Source organism: Pongo abelii, chromosome 10 (assembly GCF_028885655.2).
Source record: "Pongo abelii isolate AG06213 chromosome 10, NHGRI_mPonAbe1-v2.0_pri, whole genome shotgun sequence".
Lineage (NCBI taxonomy): Eukaryota > Metazoa > Chordata > Mammalia > Primates > Hominidae > Pongo > Pongo abelii.
The window spans coordinates 100,716,486-100,739,957 of NC_071995.2; the positions used below are offsets into that span (position 1 = coordinate 100,716,486).

The 23,472-nt window shown below is 37.9% G+C and overlaps 2 protein-coding genes across 11 annotated transcripts in view; one reads left to right on the forward strand and one right to left on the reverse strand.

Moving 5' to 3' along the window:
* Positions 1 to 14,648, reverse strand: part of NUP37 (nucleoporin 37) — a 44,789-nt gene extending 30,141 nt beyond the window's left edge. Inside the window, exons 1-3 of the mRNA XM_002823652.5 lie at positions 14,571 to 14,648; positions 12,865 to 13,085; positions 6,599 to 6,723 (exon numbers count right to left, since the gene is read on the reverse strand). Coding sequence (XP_002823698.1) covers positions 6,599 to 6,723; positions 12,865 to 13,020 — 281 coding nt within the window. The 5' untranslated portion in view covers positions 13,021 to 13,085; positions 14,571 to 14,648. The remainder of the gene's footprint in view (positions 1 to 6,598; positions 6,724 to 12,864; positions 13,086 to 14,570) is intronic.
* A 62-nt stretch (positions 14,649 to 14,710) lies between these two features.
* PARPBP (PARP1 binding protein) overlaps positions 14,711 to 23,472 on the forward strand; it is an 84,125-nt gene continuing 75,363 nt past the window's right edge. For 9 of the 10 annotated variants that reach the window (XR_008512098.2, XR_008512099.2, XM_054527565.2 and 6 more), the window contains exons 1-2: positions 14,711 to 14,800; positions 18,389 to 18,544. Coding sequence is in view for 7 of the 10 variants with exons in the window: in XM_054527565.2 (XP_054383540.1) it covers positions 18,392 to 18,544 (153 nt within the window). In the remaining 3 variants the exon portion in view is untranslated. Of the gene's footprint in view, positions 14,801 to 18,388; positions 18,545 to 23,472 lie in introns of those variants that run through there. The other variant, XM_054527562.2, reaches the window with a different exon arrangement.

Below are 23,472 nucleotides of genomic sequence, written 5' to 3' on the forward strand. Positions count from 1 at the left end.
GGGTGACAGGAGTGAAATCCTGTCTCAACAACAACAAGAATTCCGTATCATCTTTAGCAGGTTGAAAAGTGCCCTCACGCCAGGCACAGTGGCTCCCATCTGTAATCCTAGCACTTCCGGTGGCCAAGGTGGGTGGATCACTTGAGGTCAGTTTGAGACCAGCCTGGTCAACACGGCGAAATCCCATCTCTACTAAAAACACAAAAATTAGCTGGGCATGGTGATGTGCACCTATAATCCCAGCTACTCAGGAGGCTGAGGCAGGGAGAATCACTTGAACCTGGGAGGTGGAGGTTGCAGTGGGCCGAGATCATGCCAATGCACTCCAGCCTGGGTGACAGAGGGAGACTCCCTCTCAAAAAACAAAAAAAAAGTGTCCTCAAAAAGATAAGTCTATGTGCTAACCCCTGGTAACTACGAGTGCTGCTTTATTTGAAAATAGGGTTTTGCAAACATGATTAAATTAAAGGATACTAAGATGATCATCCTCGATCTAGGGTGGGCCCTAAATTTAACAATGAATCAAACACAAAAAAGGATAAACACAGAGAAGGAGATATGAAGGGTAAGAGATTGAAGTGATGCATCAACAAGGCAAAGAAAGCCAAGGACTCCTGGCTACCATCAGAATCTAGAAAACAGGCATGGAATGGATTCTCCCTCAGAGCCTAATAAACCAACCCCACTGATAACTTGATTTTGAACATATGCCTCCAGAACTGTGATAATAATTTCTGTTGTTGTTTTAAGTCATCATGTTTGTGGTGATTTGTTATGGCAACAGTGGGAAATAAATACACCATCATAAATAGTATACAAATATATGACTGTTTCATTAAATTGCTTAACAGATGTTGAGTATCAAGTTATCAAGTTATCCCCTAAAAATGTGCCATATTTTAACAAGATTTTCATTTGATTAACCAAGTCAGCCTACTAGTGCCTTTACTACTTCTTAGCTATGCAACTTGAAGATGGCATTTAACTACTCAGGGCTCAGTTTCTTCCTCAATAAAGTAAAGGAGACTGGATTAGCTTACTTCTAATGCCCTTTGTATTAATAAATAAAAGCACTCTATCAATCTCATTTTAAAATGCAAATGTACACTCTTATCATTACTTTCATTTAACCTAACAAATACCCATATTTAATTAACAATGAATTATAAAAATATGTGCTTTGATTTGGGACATTACAGGTCTGGCAAAAAGCAAAAAAAACCAGGGAGAGCCAAAACCCAGCCAGGTCCACTTTGTGGTCCTGATGGTGAAACTGGCCCAACTTCCCCACAGAACTAATGTTCATGGTTTGGAGATAATTACAGAGATTGACTCTCCTGATCTTAAAGCCTGAAACTTGTATTTGTCTCCTCTGAGTTCCTTTCTCAGGAAACTGACCTTCAGGTCTCCCAGATAGTATAAAGGAATTAAAACTTACCAGATCATTGCATCTACACAATGAGACACCAAACCCCTTGTTTGTCATGATTGGTTCCTTACACCCCACAATTCCTGTCTTTCTACATGTAGTTACATTTCTTCCCTGCTATATAAAACCCTAATTTTAGTGGGTTAGTGAGATGGATTTGAGACTTATCTCCCGTCTCCTCAGCTGCAGCACCTGAATAAAGCCTTCTTCCCTTGCAATACTTGTTGTCTTAGTCACTGGCTTTCTGTGTGGTATGCAACAGGGCCTGGACCAACCCCTTGTGTTTTGGTAACAATGGCAACACGTTCAAAAAAAAAAAAATCCCCTCCTATGCTCCATTTGGCACACACATGGTATGATAGGTTGCCAATGCCCAAGTTTTGGTATCAGAACTTTGCCCAATTTAGTTCAACGTCCCCTGTCTAGGCTAGTCAGCTTCCCTTTGATTGTCTTGTCAGTCCATCTCCCCAACCATTCTTCACACCTCTTTCACAAGTGGACAAGACAAGGAAAAAAAAGGGGAAAAGGAGGAGAAAGAAAAGGCCTAAGAAACACTGAAGAAATAATGTGTCGGCTGTTAGGGGAAAATGTTTCAAGTATGTTAAGGGTAGTCCAAGTGTGCACATGGACATTATGATATATACACACAGTAATGTTCAAACAGCACATTCATAACCCCAAACTGCAAATATAGTATTAATAGAATGCATAAACTGTAATAGACTCACAGTGAAATACTACATGGTAATAAATAACTAGATCTACAAGTAGAAACATGGATGAATCTCATATATATAATGTGAAGTGAACAAAGCAGGACAAAAAAATACATATAGTATTATTATATTCATAAGAAAGTTCATAAGCAGGTAGAATTAAGCTATATTGCTTAAGGATGCATCAATAACTGATAAAACTACAAAAAAAAGCAAGGAGATGATTATCCTAATAAACATGAAACTGATAGCCTTTAAGGGGAAAGAAGAAGGCTGATTGGAGAGGGGCACACTGGCAGCCTCAAGTGCTAGCAATGTCCTATCTCTTGACCTCTGTGATGATTACATGAATGTTTACTTTATAATAAACATGTTAAAATGCACATATATACTCTGTGATGGTTAATATTAAGTGTCAACTTGCTTGGACTGAAGGATACAAAGTACTGGTTCTGGGTGTATCTGGGTGTTCCTAGAAGAGATTAACATCTGAGTCAGTGGACTGGGAGGGGAAGACCCACCCTCAGGAAGACACACCCATAATGTGGGTGGGCACGATCCAACTGGCTGCCAGCACAACTAGAAAAAAACAGACAGATGGAGGTGGAAGGAGATGACTTGCTGAGCCTTCCAGTCTTCATCTTTCCCCTGTGTTGGATGCTTCCTGCCATTGAACATCAGACTCAAGTTCTTCAGCTTCTGGACTCTTAGGCTTACACCAGTGGTTTGTCTGGGGCTCTCGGACCTTAGGCCACAGATTGAAGGCTGCAATGTTGGCTTTCCTACTTGTGAGGTTTTGGGACTCAGACTGGCTGCCTTGCTCCTCAGCTTGCAGACGCCTTATTGTGGGACTTCATCTTGTGATCGTGTGAGTCAATACTCCTTAATAAACTCCCCTTCATATATACATCTATCCTATTAGTTCTGTCCCTCTAGAGAATCCTAATACATACTCTATGTATGTTTAAACATGTATGTTATATTTTATACATGCAAATAAAGGGTAAGAAAAACTGTAAAACAAAGCTTGTTCTACCTAATTCTTCTCCTTTGAATTTCTTCAATTATTATTTTGGGAATTCATTATTTCTTTGCTCATAGGAAACTCTAGACAAATTGGCCACAATAATATCACTCATGTTGAGGGTCTCCTATGGATTTCCTCAGTTATAGCATAATGAAATCACAAAACTTTGTTCAAAATGTCATCTCCAAAACAGATAAAAGCTATTTTGGAAGCTGTTAAAAGAAATATCCCAACTAAAAGGGTTTGTAAAGAGGTATTAATAGCAAAATGAAGCCAAGTTCAGTAAAAATGTCAGCAAACAGAGGAGTTACAGTAATCAAAGACTACTTACTTAAAAAGAAAATTAATAATCTTACTGGAATCTAAATAAAACCAAACAAACAAACCCAGAAAACTTTATGGCCAGCCTTGTGTTGCCCCACTTTTCTTTGAATTCTTGCTGTTTTAGGGATATTTAAGTCCTTCTTTAATTGAACCAGAAAACCTCAGAGAACTGAAATAACATGAACAATGAATTCTCTAGCCACTGTGCAAGAAAAGCAAGTAGGGATGGAAAGAGTAGAAAGGCAGGGAGAAAGAGAATTTAAGGCAACTACATGCTAATGATAAGCCATCATGAAGGGTTTCTAAATGTAAGATAAAAATTAATGCTGATAAGAGAGATGCTGAGTTATACCTTAGTCATGGTGATAGACTACTATTTATTTTAGAATACTATAAAAAAACAAAGTAAAAAAAAGTAGAGAGTTACTATAGTATAATCACAATTATGTACAAAAATGAAAAGGGTATTGGGAGTATAGGTGGCATTCTTCTCCTTTTTATTTTCTGTGTTTTCTAAATTTTATTAAGCATTTATTATTTTACAATAAAAATAATTTATTTGAAAACAAGATTGTGCCATCAGGTTGCTCTAAAAATAGTCTAAAATTAATGGCCTGCTAATGTCTTCTGAATTTGTTACTGATATTTGTATAGTTCCAAAAAGGACTTGAGACAGTTTACCAAAAAATAAGAAAAAACCAACCAAACAAAAACATCAACCAGAAGATGAAACACAGCAAATTCACTAAAAAGAGGACAGGAAAACAAGTACTAAGCAACAAGGAAAGTACAGAATACAACAGCTGAATATGTAGATTAAAGAGGTATCATAAAACTTAAAACCAAGGGAAGACGACTGTTTCCACAGCTTTAAAAATTTAAAGAATCAAAGAGACTTGTTCTTGTTTAGGTCTAGATATTGTGACCACTTTCTTTTAATATAAAAGGAAATCGACAGCACACCAGCTGTTGGCAATGACATTACGTATGCTGACAAAAGCTATTGTGTAGATTATTCAATTAAGTTAGCTAAATATCCGTAAAGGCTTCTAGGAAAAAACATGCAACATCTTCACAACCTGTAAGAAATCACACAAAGATTTCTAATAGAAGAAACAAATACACCAAAAAAGCGTCAGCATTATCAGTCATCATGGAAATGTCATTGTGGCATCAACCAGAATGGCTAAAATTAAAAAGACAGGCTGGGCACAGTGGCTCATGCCTGTAATCCTAACACTTTGGGAGGTCAAGGTGGGTGAATTGCTTGAGCCTGGGTGCTCGAGACCAGCCTGGGCAACATGGCAAAACCCCATCACTGCAAAAAATACAAAAAGTTAGCCAGGAGTGGTGGTGCATGCCTGTAGTTCCAGCTACTTGGGAGGCTGAGGTGAGAGGGAGGGTTGAGGCTGAGCCAAGGGAGGTTGAGGCTGCAGTAAGCTGTGATTATGGGTCTGGCTGTCAGCCTGGGAGACAGAGTGAGACCATGTACCAAAAAAAAAAAAAAAAAAAAAAAAAAAAGATTGACAATAGCAAATATTGGAGAATAGGCCAGGTATGGTGGATCATGTCGTCATCCCAGCACTTTGGGAGGCCAAGGCACATGGATTGCCTGAGCTCAGGAGTTTGAGGCCAGCCTGGGCAACAGGCAAATCCCTGTCCCTACAAAAAATACCAAAATTAGCCAGGCATGATGATGGGCGCCTATAGTCCCACCTACTCAGGAGGAGGCTGAGGTGGGAAGATGGCTTAAGCCTGGGAGGTAGAGATTGCAGTGAGTGGAGATGGTGCTACTGTACTCCAGCCTGGGCAATAGAGCCAGACCTTGTCTCAGAATGAATGAATGAGTGTTGGAGAGTAGGAAGACCACCCTTAGATTATTGGGGAAAAGACAAAATGGTAGAACCACTTTAGAAACTGGCATTTTCTTAAAATATTAAACATACATCTACCCTGTGACTCAGCAATTCTACTCCTAAGATAAATTAAATCATGTAACCACCCAAAGCAGTATTCAGCAAAAAATAATAACTAAAGCCTGGAAACTGTATTGGTACCTATTTATAGAAGAATGAATAAACAGACTATGGTCTATTGATATACTGCAATGGAGTACTACTTAAAAAGCACTGGTATACATAACAATGTGGAAAAATTGCAAAAACAAGCCAGACACAAAAGACATTCTGTATGATTCCACTTACATGAAGTTCTAGAATAGGCAAAACTGATTTCTGGTAATAGAAATCAGATCAATGGTTGCTTCTGCAGGGAGTGGGGTACAATGATTAACTGGGAAGAAATATGAAGAAACTTTCTTGGGTGACAGAAATAGTGCATGAATAGGGTGTGGGTTGTACAAATATATGTATTTGTCAAAACTGATCAAACTATACCCTTAAGAGCTGAGAATTTCAGAGTATCTAAATTATCCCTTAATTTAAAAAAAACGAAGTTAGCTTAATAGTTGATAACTTTTAGTTCCTAAGTACTGTTTACTAAAAGAAGACATATCTTTTATATTTGACATTTGTAGGAGGCAAGGATAGTGTTTTGTAACAAATCTTAAATAACCTAACATATTCTTGCCCCTGTAAAGAGGGCTTCAGCAGGCATTGCTAGGATTTTTTTCTCAGAAAACCATCATTCTTTTTAAACACTTTCACAAAAACTGAAGTCCAAGGACCAGAACTACAGATTTATATACTGTTAGACAAGAAAATGTGATCTTGGCCTATGTGTGGGGAAGGAAAGCTCATTAATGTCTCAACCAAATTTAGTTATTTTAAGAGTTATACTTTCAATAAAGTTGCAAATTCAGTGAACAATCTGTAAAGATCTTGATTCAGATGAATCTCACATAAAAGGTTTTGTAGTTTGGCCCAAACACATGGTCAAGGCATCATAGTCATGGCTGTATATTTAAATCACAAATTCAGATGATAAGCCTAAATTATTAAGTAGTAGCAAATATCAAAATATCTAATATCGTGGGTTGTGGAAAATGGAAATGGAGAAAAAAGCATCTATGATCAGACTTCAGATCATGTAACACAATCAAAGTACATTAGTAAGGAATGCATTTGGTACTGTTAAACTTACTTGATTAACGGAGGCAATGAATCAAGTCTAGTCTCTGGGCTCCAAGCTATGCCATCAACTCTGACTCCATGGTGAAATGTTCGAAGTGTTTTATACTGAATGCCTTCAACGTCTGCTTCTTCTTCCTAAGCATACACAGTAAATGTTTTAATAAGTAATGAGAACAAACAATATAATATTCTGTATTTCATTATAATGAATTTATCAGGAGGTTAGGTTTATGCTTTTGAAAAGTTCAAAAGCAAACTACATATTAAGATTTAACTAGTTCATTGAATTAAAAAAAAAATCCAAAGTTGTCTAAGCCTCACCAAATAACTCTCTAAGGCAACTAGAAACAAATGGTAAACATGTTCTACTTTATCTTAGGAGGCATTTCATAATAAGTTCAATGAAAATGGACTGCTTGGTCAGGCGTATTGGCTCACATCTATAATCCCAACACTTTGTGGGGCTGAGGTGGAAGGACTGCTTGAGCTCTGGAGTCTGAGACCAGACTGGGCAACACAGTGAGACCTGTGTCTACATTATAAAAAAAGAAAACAAAGAAAATGGAATGCTCTAAAGAATCAAGATATTCTAGGTAAATGAATTACCGGAACCAGATAATCTACTGACAATATTAAAAAAATACACTGAACATTCTCACTACGTGGAAAATACTTTGGGACCTTATAAAGACCTCAAAGTCTTTATAATCAGTGTCAATGATTTTCATGTAGTGTTACATGTGGCAATATATGTGTGTAAGATGCTACAAATAATTCATCTGAACTATTATTGTTTATGAATAGTGAATATGTAATAAATAATCTGGCTAATTTAGTTTTAGATATTTGATTCTGGGAATAAATGCTTAATAAAGTTGGCTTATTTATCCAGTTCAGCCCTACTAAAATGATTTCAGTTTATCCTCATGGGAAGGTGAGAAAAAAAATCAACTTTAAAAGTCAAGCCATCTGTCACTGGCAATGGAGACAATAACCTGAAAAGTTCTCCCATTACAACACTGCAAAAATTCAAATACAGACAAGGAAACGACTACCAAGGTATGCAGCTGTTATAAGGGCATCTGCCCACATGCAATGATTTAAAGCTTCAGTTTGCAAGAGAGAGGAGACAAATCCTAGTGCCTGCACAAGGAAGGATGCCAGATCAGAGATCTCTGCATAGATCCAGGGCCCTTAAGGGGGAAGCAAGAAAAAACAAACAAAAAGAAAACCCTGCCATGCAAAATACCTACCATGAGTAAGGGAGGGATACTTAGGGGGCCTCAAAAGAATTGCTAATGTTCCTTTTCTTAAACTAGGCAGCAGGTATACAGATCCATCTTATTATTCTTTATGCCTTTATGGATAATACATTTTTTATAAGCATTAAAATACTGCTCAGCACCATAGGAAAGGTAAAAAAGAAAAAAAATGATAAAAAAATTTTGCAATTTTAAAAATAAGTAAATCATCGTTCTGTTATTTAAATCAATACCTGAACTGGGTCTAGAGACTAAAGAAGGCCAAATTTTCGTGACAAATTTGTCCAAGGAATCTTCTGTGCTAACTATTTTTTATAAAAGTGTATGGGATTATAAAGTATCAGGGAAAAAAATACAGCAGGTGAAACTTGATATTTAATGAAATACGTATGTCTATATTGATAGGAATTACTTGAAGGCCTGATCTAAGAATTCCATTCACCCAGAATCTAAATGCAAAGTTTTATAATGTATACTCGAATGAAATCCAAGTAGATATACTGATTTTTCCAGGATAGCCTATGGGATTCCAGTAAAGTCATTTCACAAATATACTACACATCTTTCTCTACATAATTCAGATACCCTTTGAAAATAACTTCAAATTTCAGGTGAACTTAAGAGTTAACAGCAACAAGTTTTTCCATAAACGAAAGAAAAGAAATACACTTATCAAAGAAAGAAAAACACTGTCAAATTTTACTACTTCGTAATTTGTGTGTATAATAGTTGTATAGCTAACAACCAGATATGCCAAGACAGCAGCCACTAAGCAATTTTAAAATAAGTTTAGGAGCCTAATCATAGCTGACTTCACAATTTGGATTACATCTATTTTTCCAAACTTGACAAATCAGTCTCCTAAAAATGAAGTTTTTACATGTAAATACACATCATCTTGCTACTGTAACAATATTGTTGACAATCAGGTCCTTTAATTTGTTACCCAAATCACATATGGAATTACTGGTGGTCATGGGGATAAAGAAATCTCAGGGACTGTATAGCCTGGGCTTTTTGTTTTACCAGTGAAACCTTTTTTCCTGGCAGCACTGTTTGCCACTGAGCCAACTAAAAGGCCAGGGTGTGTGTGTGGTATAGGCAGAGACAAATGCTATTTTGGATTTAGTTTAGGGTATAAGCAGAATTGTATAGGCAGGAAATTAAGATACTTTGGAAAACTTGCTATAATACAAATGATTATACAAGGTTTCAGCATATTTGAGGTTGGGGCAAGGCCAGGTTGATGGAAGGGCTATTATAAGGGTTTGAAACTGGCAGGCCCTCCCACCACACCCATTTAAGGCCAAATACAGAATTTCAGTTAGTCAAGACTGTGAAGTTTCTCTAGTTCAATTCTTTCCCCACAATGCTTGAATCCCTAGGAGAGCATCTGATAAAAAGAGTTTACACAACCCCTCTCCGAACACTTCCAGTGACAAGGAACTAGCTATTTCTTTGGGAAGTTTATTCAATTGGGGGACAGCTCTAATTATTAGAAGAGTTCTTAACGTTAAGCCAAAATCTGTTTCCATGTAAATTCTACTCATTATTACACGTTCCATCTCTGGAATCACACCAAGTCAGTCTAACTTAACGATGGCAAATATCTGGCCATAGTTGATCTCCTCTAGGTGAAGACACACTAAGCAGCAGATTCAGCCTCAGCCTGAAAGCATTATAAGCAACAACTCTGTCCATTCAAATAGAGATGACAAATAACAAAAAATCCATTTACCATTCTGAGTCTAATACCTCTTTCACAGTTTTAAACATTTAGATACTACCCTGAAATTTGTATTAAAATACATTATCTTCTCTGAATCATTACTGCTGACAACTAAAGAGTATTATTATTATATTAAAGATTATTGTCAATTTACAGAGGAAGATGCAGAGAGAACTGTGCTGTCTGATATGGTAGCCACTAGCCACACAGGACCTTATGAAGCACGTGAAATGTGGCTAGTTCTATTTGATATGTGTACACTTTAAAAAGTGTAAAATACATAGCAGATTTCTAAGTCTATTCAAGGGGTCTTCATTAGTGAATTGAGGCCTCTAGTAGTACTCGGATGAGAACACTGATTTAGGCAAGCATATATGTTCATGCTCCTCTGCCCTTTAACAAAGGTTTTTATAGCAGTTTTCTTATTGCACTGCTTTATATTTAAATATTTCCTTAAGGATATGGTCCTTGCTTTTTTCATGTCTTGGCACCCAGTATGCAATGCACTTAATGAAAATTTGACAAATACATGACACCAGTTAACAGTACTATCATTCAGAAGCTCATATGTCCATCATAATCAAAGGGACAGCAATAGATTCTGAAAAATGCTTTGTTGAAATTCAAATTCACTATATCTACAACGTTTTCTAAACAGCCTTAAAGTAAGGATTATCTTTCTGTCAGGAATGTGGAAATCCTTCCACTTAATTTACTTTTACTTAGTTTTCTCTCAAGACAAGAAGCATGAAACTGGGTGCAATGGAACTTGAAGGTTCTAGGACAACAGAATAGTAATGATGTTTAACAGTGTTTAGCTAGATAAAAAATAACTTCAAAGAAAAGCAGTAATTTATTTTGAAATGGACTTACTTAATTGTATTTCCAATGTCTGGTGCAGAATATAATTTGTGTTTACTATTGTCCAAATTAATAAAATCTAATTTTTTCCTTAGTAATTTGGGCACGAGACCTATATTGCTAATCTCACAGGTATGAGGGTAACTGAGACAATACATGTGACCATAAACTATAACAGAACACAAATGTTTATACTAGTTTTTTTTTCTCATGTTGTCATTTTCCTTCTTTCTCCCATCTTCTCCCTCTCTCATCTTTGCCTCTTTTCCTAATTTGTTCTCCACTGACTTTCTCTCTCAACATTTCTTAATCATAAATGAGATAAACATTTTTCAGTGTTTGCGAATACAGTTCTATGTTCAGTTATTAATTTTAAAAGTAATGACGTAAAAATTAGTTTTACCTGTAGGAGGCTGCTTTACTCTTTTGTGCATTGGTGGCTTGCATTAGAGAAATGGTTTTTCCTCAGTCTTTTTCAAGTATGTAACATTGTCTTAATCATATGATTTTTTATGATCCTAAACCATGTCCATGTAAGTCAGGCTAGGGTCATATTTAGTCTAAAAGCTATTAATTTCTACTCCCACCCAAACAGACAGTACAAAATAGGCTAGGAGCTGTCATATTCTACTCAGACAGCAACAAATTGAAACTTTCAATTCATACTTCCTCTTAAATATGACTATATTCCAATTTGTAAAGCTTTATATATTTATTGTGCTATAAAATGCCAAATTGCATTTTTGATGTCAGAATACTGTAAGATACAGAATTGCCACTGGGCGTGGTGGCTCACGCCTGTAATCCCAGTACTTTGGGAAGCCGAGGCGGGCAGATCACGAGGTCAGTTCAAGACCAGCCTGACCAACATGGTGAAACCCCGTCTCTATTAAAAATACAAAAAAGTTAGCTGGGCATGGTGGCACGTGCCTGTAATCCCAGCTACTCAGGAGGCTGAGGCAGGATAATTGCTTGAACTCGGGAGGCAGAGGTTGCAGTGAGCAGAGATCGCACCACTGCATTCCAGCCTGGGTGACAGAGCGAGACTCCGTCTCAAAACAAAACAAAAACAGAATTGCCTTCTCAGTAAAGGAGGAAATAACATTTATAATAACTTTAGTGATAGTTATTTTAAATCTTTGAAAATTGGACACTTCCAAATTACCGCACTCATTATAATTTGAGAAATACAGTTCTATTAATAATATTCTGCTAGGCCAGGCAGGGTGGCTCACACCTGTAATCCCAGCACTTTGGGAGGCCGAGGTGGGCAAATGACTTGAGGTCAGGAGTTCGAGACCAGTCTGGCCAACATCATGAAACCCCCTACTAAAAATACAAAAATTAGCTGGGTGTGGTAGCGCATGCCTGTAATCCCAGCTATTCGGGAGGCTGAGGCAGGAGAATCAATTGAACCCGGAAGATGAAGGTTGTAGTGAGCCGAGGTTGACCTCTAGCCTGGGCAACCAAGCAAAACTCTGTCTCAAAAAAATAATAATAAAAATAATAATAATATTCTGATAGACAAAGGATTAACCAGATAGTCCTGAGGGTTGAAACGTCATTGTTCCAAGTCTCTCTTACATGTAAAACTAGCTTTCCTCTGAGAAAATATGGTTTATGTTCACCACAAAGCAATCTTACTTTGGTGATTAAATCTGAGAGTGTTGCCACTGCCCACATCAATGACAACCAAAACATACATATGGATTACCATGTATGTTTTGGTTGTCATGGTAATCCATGTGATGCCCTCTTGGAATTTTACATATACTAAAATTCGAGCATTATTTTCCTCATGTTTACAGGAGAGGCTAAATATCTTATTCATGGTCTCATAGCTAGCAAGAAGTAAGTAAAGCAAGAGTAAACATGTAGGCATTCTAGTTCTAGAATTCATACTCTTAATGGCTATGCTTAACTGCCTGCTCAATTAATATGACTCCATACTCTGCATATTTCAGATGCACAAAAAGTATGACAGCATACTAATAGGAAAGCTGAATATTATAAAAGCTATAAAATCTCCTGGAAGATTGTTTTTCAGGCTCTCAATATTAGCTGGTTTCGTATGTCAAAGCAGGATGCAGAAAAACCGTAATTAATTGGATCTCATTTATATTGTTTTTTTCCTGTACATACCAATGTTCACTTAATCATAGCATTCAATTATCAGAATATTCCATTAATGATCATGAGGCAAAAGTGAAGCCTCATACTATCCTTTTTCACTATCTATATAATGTTTACATAAATCTCAGGCACATATAACTGGGAACATCTTTCTCTATGGGTCTTCTTATCTTTTTTTTTTTTTTTTAACATTCAAACTCAATATACTTTCAAAGTTTAGATTTGGTTTGTCTAAGTTCTCTTATTAGTGAAATATGTTCACTGTCATTAGGTGCAGTTTTGTAGACTAACCTGAAACGTACACGTGCCAATGACCACATAATTATTGCCACCATATGCAATTAGGTTTCCTGAATCCCCATTCTCAAAGGGATTAAATTCTACCACATGCACATAATCTTCACAATCCACAGTGTAGGCAGCATTTCTTGAGGCATCTTGCTTCATCTTGTATGTCAAAATTCAAGCAGTTGTGAAAATTAAATAGCCTTCTACTGGACAAGGTCACGAAACTGTGGATTACAGCACAGGTACAATTACAATGGTCAATGTGTTAGTCATTCAGCAAATGCATCAAAATAAGGTTGGGTGTTACAAGGAGGCAGAAAGCTCAAAAGAAACATTTAGAGTACTTATCAAGGGACAGAAACTGCAGGAAAAATATTAAATCTAGTTATTAATGGTTCCACATTTGCTCCACAGCTCTTTCCCATATCTGTGATTCTAGCAGACAATAACACCGCAAAGTTCTGTTTAGATTATCTAAAGCAAATAGTATTTCATCTGAAGATGGAATCATTTTAATAGCAAATATGTTAATAAAAATTAATAACTTTTATGAACCACTATTTGTAGGTGCCATATTAAGCATTTTACTGACATGATCACATCTGGTGTCTGTACAAATCTAAAGGCAGGTACTACCTCTGGTCTCTATTTTGTAGATGGAGAAACTGAGGCTTCAGTAGGTTAACTAACTTGCCAAGCTCATAAGCAGGGCCAGGATTTGGAAGACTTCATTGTGTGTGGAGAACCAGCGCTAATGAAGAAAAAAACAGCCTTCTGGCTTGAAGGAGACCACCGTTTAGGGATAGTTATGACTCAACATGAAAAGGGCTATAATATAAACAGATGCAAAATACAGGATCTGTTGTAAGGACTGCCAAAATATGTGATATAAAAATAATGTTCAGGGGGCTGGGGGGAGGGAGAGCACCAAGATAAATAGCTAATGCATGTGGAGCTTAATACCTAGGTGATGGGTTGATAGGTGCAGCAAACCACCATAGCACACGTTTACCTTTGTAATAAACCTGCACGTCTCGCACACGTATCCCGGGACTTAAAATAAAATTTAAAATAATAATATTCTTAAAACTAGGTAGAAGACCTTAACCTGTCAGGGACTAGTGTGCACTCTGAAAGTAGCATCCCCACATGAGAATTATGGGTTTTAGAGTTTTTGGTTTTTTAAAAAAATTCGACACAAGGGTTGTCCTGAAAACAGTTGGACTCAGTAACAAACATATCAGGCACCTTAAGAGTCTCTACTGAGAATAAGATGAGTCCCACTTCGAGACGCTTATAAACTAGTAACCTTAGGAATGGACATCCGGGACTGGAGACTTTTGAAGGGTGACCAGCAAGTATTATGGACACGGAGGCAGAGAGGTATAGAAGTGCAAGAGATTCGAGGTCACGAAATTGTTCCGTCCCCACACCTACTGCTCATTAAAGCAGTGCCCGGGGCCTCACCGTACACGTTTGGCAGGACTTGCCCCTGTAAAACTACAAGGGCAGAGAAGAAGGGAGGGAACAACATAAGTCTCTGCAATGAGCCCCGACACCTCTCCCCGGGCCAGGCGAGTTCCTCAAGACCCCGCTCCCACCTCCCGGGGCCCGAGGTGGGAAGGAAGAACTCCCGGGTATAGAGTGGCAAGGCTGGGCGGCCGGCAGAAAAGCATCGCGGCCTCTCGGGCTCCCAGCTCGATACGCACCGCAGGGCGCCGGGAACCGACCAGAAGCAAGCTGGTCTTCCTTGGGGGCTGCCGCGACGCGCTCTGGCTCTGCTTCCGGGTCGGAGGGCGAGCGCAGCGATTGGCTCCCGGGGCCTCCCGCGAGGTTTGAAATGTATTCAGCGGCGACTGCGGCGGCCGCGGGAGGGTAGTCCGTGGGGGGATCCTTCTGCACGCGCAAAGAGTACGTCTTGGGGTCTACCCCTAACCAGGTAAGTCTCGCGTCTGCCATACCTGCCCTGTCGCATTTTTAAGTGGTGATTCAGGCTGTGGCTTTTGAGGGTGTTTTGCACTGTAATACCTCGGTCGTAGCAAAGTGCCCTGGGACCGAGGTATTATGGTGCAGTGACTTCACGCTCGAGCCTGGTTGGGCCTGGGGGTTGTAGGCGGAGTTCACAGTATCTAGCGATGGAGCTGGAAGGTCCTGAGGGTTCGTGTGCAGCTTGGAAGACAGACCCATAGAGGCCTGCTTAACTTCCATTAGTTAGGAAACCTGGGTTCTAGTTCCACTAGAACCCAGGTTTCCTGCAACTTTCTCCCACTCCTGATTAGTTACAGCCTCCCAAGGAAACTTTGGGACTTGCACTTTAACACTGATAATGATGTTGAGTGCAATTTTTTAATTGAGCACCTACTAAATGCCTGGCACTAGGTGGGTTATGTACTCGTTTCACTAACGTCTCATTCTGTGAGGTAGGAATTCCCTTCCTGGTTTTGCAGGTGAAGAAACTTATGCTCATTAGAGATTTTAAATACCGAAGGACTACAGGTCATAAAGGGGGAACCTGGAAGTGATATCTGACTCGAAAGTGTAGTTCTTTCAACCATTTCACACTGCCTGCCCAGTGACAATTTTCTGTCTCACAGTTTTTGCTCTAGAGCAGCTTGGAATCCAATTTTTTAAAAACAAGTGTTATCGCTGCTGCCTTTGGCTATTGTTTTTTTGTATAGTGCAGCCTGCCATTCAGAGTGCTTGCCTATTTATTGTCTCATTGACTTCTCACAAGGGACTGGAAGGCAAGTATTTCTGTGTGATGATGCCTCCACCTAGGCAACCACGTGTAAGGCTTATGGCATAGGCTCCCACAGCCAACTAGCTACAGGAAGAGCTGGGACTAGACCAGGGGGTTGGCAAACTAGCTGTGCTGCCTGTTTTTGTGCAGCCAGCTCCTGAGCTAAGAATGAGTGTTACGTGTTTATATGGTTGGGGGAAAAATGAAAAGAAAAATGTTTTGTGATGTGTAAAAATTACATGAAATTCAAATTTTAGTGTCCATAAAAAAAGTTTTATTGGAGCACAGCTATACTCATTTGTTTGTTTATGTATGTCCATGGCTATTTTCACACTAGAAGGTCAAAGTGAGTAGTTGTGCATGCCTCAAATATTTACTGTTTGTTCCTTTAGAAAAAGTTAGCTAATCCCTGAATGAGACTCTTCGTTTTCTGTCACCATAGTAATACCCTTTTTTTTTTTTTTTTTTTTTTTTTTTAAGACAGAGTCTCACTCTGTCACCTAGGCTGGAGTGCAGTAGTGCTATCTTGGCTCACTGCAACCTCTGCCTCCCTGGTTCAAGCGATTCTCCTGTCTCAGCCTCCCAAGTAGATGAGGTTACAGGCACACACCACCACCCCAGCTAATTTTTAGTAGACAGGGTTTCACCATGTTGGCCAGGTTGGTCTCGAACTCCTGACCTTAGGTGAGCCTCGGCTTCCCAAAGTGCTGGGATTACAAGTGTGAACCACCATGCCCAGGCAATGCTCTTTTACTTTTAACTCAAAACAACTCAGAAACTCATAATGCATGATAATAGCTAATGTGCTTTTATACATGCCAGGTGCTGTTCTAAAAGCTTTACTTGTGTTTATGTCGTTTACTTGTCATAAAACCCTATGGGATAGGGTTTTCATTTTCATTATGAGGAAGCTGAGGCAGGGAAAGGTGATGTTACTTGGCCAAGATCTCGCAGCCAGTAAGTGGTGGAGCCACATTTCAGAATGGCCTAATTCCCAAGTGAGTCTTCATTCACAGCAATCAAATCTCATAATACTACCTTTAAATAATACCAGTAAGTAATTTACTCCTAAAAATGTATTTCAGGCAAAGTGACCATGTCACTGAAGCTGACACTTCTTCACTTTTTTTTTCTTTCAAGAGATGAGGGTGATTTTTTGAAGAGAAATACAACTCTTAGCTATTTACTAGGATTTGCATTTATGTAAATAATTAATCTCTGATCTTCTACCTGTATCTTTAAGTTGCATCATAGATTGTGTCTACAATTTAATTATATTGCAAGTGGCATATATCTTTGTTCTTGATTATACAAACCAAAGTAAACATCTAGGATTCTGTTTATGCCACATAAAAATAGAAGAAATGGATAGCAGAAGGAGTCAGGAAATGGAATAAGTCCAGGAAAATACCCGAAATAAGATGATGGGCATGTGAGTGTGTTGAGACTTGAGTACTTCAAGTAGCAAAAAAACTTTTAGCAGGCATGTCTGTAAACTCAGAGAAAGGAATTGGATGCCTTATATAGTCTTGGGTATATGAAACATTGGCACTACCTCAAATTATTTTGAAAGGCTTTTGTGTGCATCAGGAGAAGTTATTTAACATGATGCTTTAAGAACACAGCTTATAGAGTTAGACATATTAAGTTTATGCTGTTTGTCCACTTACAAGCTGAGTGACATGGAGGGTATTAGGTGAAACGAGGATAACAGACCTGTCTTATTGGACACTTAGGAGAATTGAGTGAGGTAATCAATATTAAGCTTTTGAAAAGTATCTCCACCAAGTAAGCTCCTAAATATTACTTATTTTATTGGTTATGTAGTACGGTGTAACAAACCTTTTCAAAAGTTAAGGTTTTAAAATAACCATTTCCTTATGATTCTGTGGATCAGCAGTTTGGGTGCGACACTGCTAGGTGATACTCTAGTGGACATACAGGACACAATTCCTCCAGTAACAGGTTGTGACAACACATGTGAAATGTCTACCAGGGAAGCTTATTAGAGACTTAGTGCCCAGGGTTTTTATTGGGGGCTAAATGCAAAGGCATCCACTGTCTGACATGTACCAAAATTCCAGACTCGCAAGTGTTTAGCATAAACTATATTGTTTGTATGAACAGTTTAGCACAGTGAACCACTCTTACTGGAAACGCTCCTGAAATCTAAGTTCCCGAACTGGACTCCAGCTTCAAAGGATAGCATTCAGGCCTATTGTATTAGTACTTCTGCACACACCACTTAAGGCCTAAGCTCAGAACTCCCACAGCGTCATTCTTGCCACATTCTATTGGTTAAATCAAGTCATAAGGCTGGTCCAGATTCAAAAGGGTAGAAAAATAGGCCACCTCTTTTGGGACAATGTAGGATGGGAGGAAATTGGCTTTTTAGGTTTTTTTTTTTTTTTTTTTTTTCCAGTTTATCAGATATTACCTATCTCAAAACAAATATATATATTTAAATACAGTTTTAATTAGGTATATTTGTAATTATAAGTTTGCAGTAAATTTGCATGTCTGTTTTTGTGTGCATTTTCAGAATTGAAGGCTACATTTTGTTCTTTCAAAAGGTTTGGCTTAAGAAACCAAAGGGGAGGGAAATATGATCGTGCAGAAATTGTATTATTTTGTTTTCCTAAATTTAATTAAAAGCAATCTTGGTAAATATGAAATGACCTCTCATTCATTATATATTTTTCTCTATCTGTGCTTGCCTATACATGTTAAATGTTAATTTCCAGTTAACATAAGATACTTTAACTTTGTATTCTGTCCTACTTTAAGATAATGGCTGTGTTTAATCAGAAGTCTGTCTTGGATATGATTAAAGAGTTTCGAAAGAATTGGCGTGCTCTTTGTAACTCTGAGAGAACTACTCTATGTGGTGCAGACTCCATGCTCTTGGCATTGCAGCTTTCTATGGCAGAGAACAACAAACAGGTTGGTAAACTATATTTGGGTTAACTTGTTTTTTTAAAGCAAAATTTCATTGCTGCCCATTTGAATAAACTTAAGCTTAAGAATGTTAATTTCTTTACATTATGTGCCCTTCTATGATAATACACCATTTTCACAAATGCCTCTGTGTATCTGTGTCAGAATGTTACGACTGAATTTGAAATGAATTATTTCAAAATTAAGCTCTTCTTATGTATGATTATACACGGGACATGCACATTTGATGTTTAATAGGAAGACTTAGGATAAACATGTAACTATTATTATTGTGGTCAAATTATTTTTATTTAATAAGACTTTCTTCATTCCCTAAACTTTTAAAAACTACTGGCTCTTGTACCCCAATCCTGGAAATTCTCCTAATCTGTACTGAGATACTGGAAACTGCCTTAAAAAAATTTCCACAAAGTGATTCTTACTTAGGTAGCTTGAGCCAAACTAGTGTTTGGAATTAAGCCCTAGCTAAAGGGCTAGAGGTGTTCAGATGAGAGAAGGATTAATGTAGGATAGAGTGGTAAGGAAAGGCTTTGTGATATTAGATAGATTTTAGATAAAGGAAGAGAAGGCTGTAGAGGAGATATGATGAGGAAAGTCAGTTCAGAAGAAGGGTTCAGGGGAATCAAAGTCATGGTTTGAATTTAGTAAAGATACTGGCTTGACTAGAGAAGAGGATTTTTGAAGGGTAGAGTTAGCTTCAATGGGTCTATTGGGCTAGATATTGAAATGACATTCTGATGAGTTATTTTAATTTTATATGTCAGTAGTTTCCAGATTTTTAGATTCCATAGACCAGTAAAATTTCTAAAAAATTATTAGACACAGATTTTAACCATTTCTCATTTTTGCAAATAAGGCCATTGAGAAAAAATAGTTACTGTATACTATGATCATCATTTTGAAAAAGGAAGAATATTTTAACACTTAAAAATTAAAAAGTATAAAATCTTAAAACAGGGATAGTGTTTTCTACCCGTGAATAGTTGGCAGTTTTGCATATTTTAAACAATGCATGTTAAGATAAATTTTGAATCTCTAAAACAATGACAAAATGTTATTTTATTTTATGTAGTCAGTCATTTTTTGAACAAATATTGAGTTTTTACTGTGTGTTAGACATCATTGTAAAAACTGGGAATACAGTAATGAAAGAAGTCTCTTCTTATGGAGTGAACCTTCTAGGGAGAGATAGCTAGTACTGTAAGATATTTAGTCTTTTAGGACATAATAAATGCTATTAATAATGGCATTATTAATATGTACATAATAAACATACAGAAAACAATAAAACATGCGACTAAGGAATATGCAGATTTTGGGGTGAAAGGGTTGTTGGAATTTGAAATAGGGTGGTCAGGGAAGGCCTCACCTGGAAAGTACCATTTGAGCAAAGATTTGAAAGAGGGGAGGGTATTAGCCATGGGGATTTTTATCAGAAAGGACTACCTCAGGCAAAGGGAGGAGCAGGTGTAGTGGCCCTGAGGTGGGACTATGCCTGGATGTTCCAGGAACAGTAAGAAGGCCAATACAGCTGTCTGAATAAATGTTAATCTCCTTCCCTCCACTAATTACTTTTTTCTTTTTTTCTATTTTTGAGCTTCTACTGTATGCCAGTCATTGTGATATATGTTGGGGTTAAAACGGTGAGCAAAACTAGACTTGACTCCTGCCATCATGAAGCATATTACCTAGTAGATAAGGCAGACATTAAGTACAGGATCATACAAATAAATGTAAACTAATAGCCATAAGAAGAATATGATGCTCAGACACCAGACAGTTGACTTCGTCAGAGAGATCAAGCTGAGCCCCTCAGTTGTACTCTTTGGTCTAGAGGCTCTTTTTTACCCTCTCCAGGGAATGAACCTTCAATTTTCTGCCAAGTTAGATGATTACTCTCCCCTACCTCAACAGAAATTAATTATTAGGCAAAAATCAAAGCAAAGATTACCCAGAGAGATAAGCACAATACTGGAATAACTTCTAGAATCACTTCATTGGCAAATCTCTTCACCAACGCCTTCCACTGGGCAGATTGTTTTTCTAGGAGACATATTAAGAGGGTTGCCTTTCAAAGGCTTTGGCTTTATGTGGCGGGGTGAGCAGAAAGGGTTCCTGATTCAGCTTTCTACCTTTCTTGGACTCTCCTTTGTCTTTCAAAATTTGCGCTCAGGGTTTATAAAAACCAGGTTCTAGAGTGCCAGGGGGTAGTAGATGCCTTGAAACAAACACAAGCCCCACCTTTTGCTTACCCTTGTATATTGGCACTTTCTCTTTGTTTTTGACCTTTTGTAGTTTCTCTTTTATAGACTATTTAGTCATGCTTTAAAAAAGTTTTTCTATTTTCTCCTGTAGTTTTAGGTGTTCTGTACCAGGAAGTTTTTCTGCAAATCAAGTTAGCCATATTGCACTGTTGGTGTGTCTGTTTTAAAATTGTAACAGTTAGGGCCGGGTGCTGTGGCTCACGCCTGTAATCCCATCATTTTGGGAGACTGAGGCCGGCGGATCACGTGAGGTCAGGAGTTCGAGTCCAGCCTGGCCAACTTGGTGAAACCTTGTCTCTATTAAAAATAAAAAAATTAGCCGGGCATAGTGGCGGTCGCCTGTAGTCCCAGCTACTCAGGAGGCTGAGGCAGGATTATCACTTGAACCCAGGAGGCAGAGGTTGCAGTGAGCCACTGCACTCCAGTCTGGCCGACAGAGTGAGACTCTACCTCAAAAATAAATAAATAAAATAAAATAAAATTATAACAGTATCAGTTCTTTCTGTATCTTGTTTTTTTTCCATCCAACATTATTTTCAAGATCTTTTCAGGTAGTGATAGACAGAAAAGTTAATCTAATTTATTCATTTTATCACTCTCACATGTTCCTTTAATATGACTGCCTATTCTGTTTATTGGTGGATCTTTAGACTGAAGTTCTTTTGTGTTATGAATAGTTTTGCCTTGAAATGGAATGTTTGCCCTGAGCAAGAGGTTTTTTAGGCTCCTTATTTAAGTAGTTACATGATAGACTCATTTTTATCCTACACGTGGCAGTCAGAATTTACATTTATGGGCTAGACACACTGACTCATACCTGTAATCGCAGCACTCTGAGAGGCCATGATGGGCAGATCGCTTCAGCCCAGAGGTTCAAGACCAGCCTGGGCAACATGGCGAAACCTCGTCTCTACAAAAAAATACAAAAATTAGCTGGGTGTGGTGGAGTGTGCCTATAGTCTCAGCTACTTGGGAGACTGAGGTGAGAAGATCACTTGAGCCTGGGAGATTGAGGCTTGCTGTGAGCCAAGATCACTCCAGTGAACTCTAGCCTGGGCAACAGAGCGAGAACCTATCTCAAAAAAAGAAAAAAAAAAAGAAATTACATTTATGTCATCAGTGGAAGAGAGTGTCATTTTTTTATCCCTCTTTCCATATTAGATGTCAGATTTTATTAGAAAAGAGGAAAAAAATGGTATTTCATTTTTTTTTTGGACAGCTACCATGTTTAAAAATTTGTTTAAATGCTTATTTGATCATTTAGGTATCTTTCTTTTTCATAGTAGATTCATTTTTAATAATGAAATAAACTAGAAATATTCTATATGTATATCACCTGGAGGTTGATTCTATATAGCATTGTAAACCACCAGTAGAATAGTGTGCAATAATTAAATAGCTTGGGTACATGTACATTTATTGACATGGAAAAATATTCAAAATATATTGTTAATAAAACAGACCAGTTTGTATTATGGCTAAGAGTAAGCACTAGGGAGTCAGTTGGCTTGGGTTCACAGCCTAATTCAGCCTTTTGGCTGAGTGGCCTTAGACAAATCACTTAATTTTTTAAAAAATGTAGTTTTTTAAATTGACAAAAAATAGTATTTATTTATCATGTACAATATATTTTGAAATATGTATACATTGTGAAATGGTTTAACTGAGCAAATTAATATGCATTACCTCACATTCTTAACATTTTTGTGGTGATAAGAATTAAAATGTATTCTCTGAACAGTTTTCAAGGATACAACAGTGTTATTAACTAGCAACACCATGTTGTACAATAGATCTCTTGAAATTATTCCTCCTAACAGAAATTGTATATACTTTGATGAGTATCTCCCCATCCACCCCACCCACCATGCCCCCACATCTCCTAGTAACCATCAGTGTCTTTCTACTTCTGTAAGTTCACCTTTTTTTTTTTTTTTGATGGAGTCTCACTCTGTCTCCCATGGTGGAGTGCAGTCTCGGCTCACTGCAAGCTCTCCCTCCCGGGTTCACTCCATTCTTCTGCCTCTGCCTCCCTAGTAGCTGGGACTGCGGGCACCCGCCACCACACCTGGCTAATTTTTTGTATTTTTAGTAGAGATGGGGTTTCACCGTGTTAGCCAGGATGATCTCGATTTCCTGACCTCGTGACCTGCCCACCTCGGCCTCCCAAAGTGCTGGGATTACAGGCATGAGCCACCGTGCCCGGCCTGTAAGTTCAACTTTTTAACACACCACTTGTAAGTGAGATTATGTGGTGTTTGTCTTTCTATGCCTGCCTTACTTCCCTTAATATAATGTTTTCCAGGTACATCCATGTTGTTACAAATGACAGGATTTCCCTCTTTTATGGGGCTGAATAGCATTCCATTGTTTATATATACCACATTTTCTATCCATTCATCCATTGATGGATACTTAGATTGATTCCATATCTTGGCTATTGTGAACAATGCAGCAATGGCCATAGGAGTCCTGATCTCTCTTCACTACTGATTTCATTTCCTTTGGATATATACCCAGTATTGGGATTGCAGGATCATATGGTAGTTTTACTTTTTGAGAAACTTTCATACTGTAATGCTTATACTAATTACATTTCTACCAACAGTATACAAAGGATTCCCTTTTCTTCACATTTTTTTTTTTTTT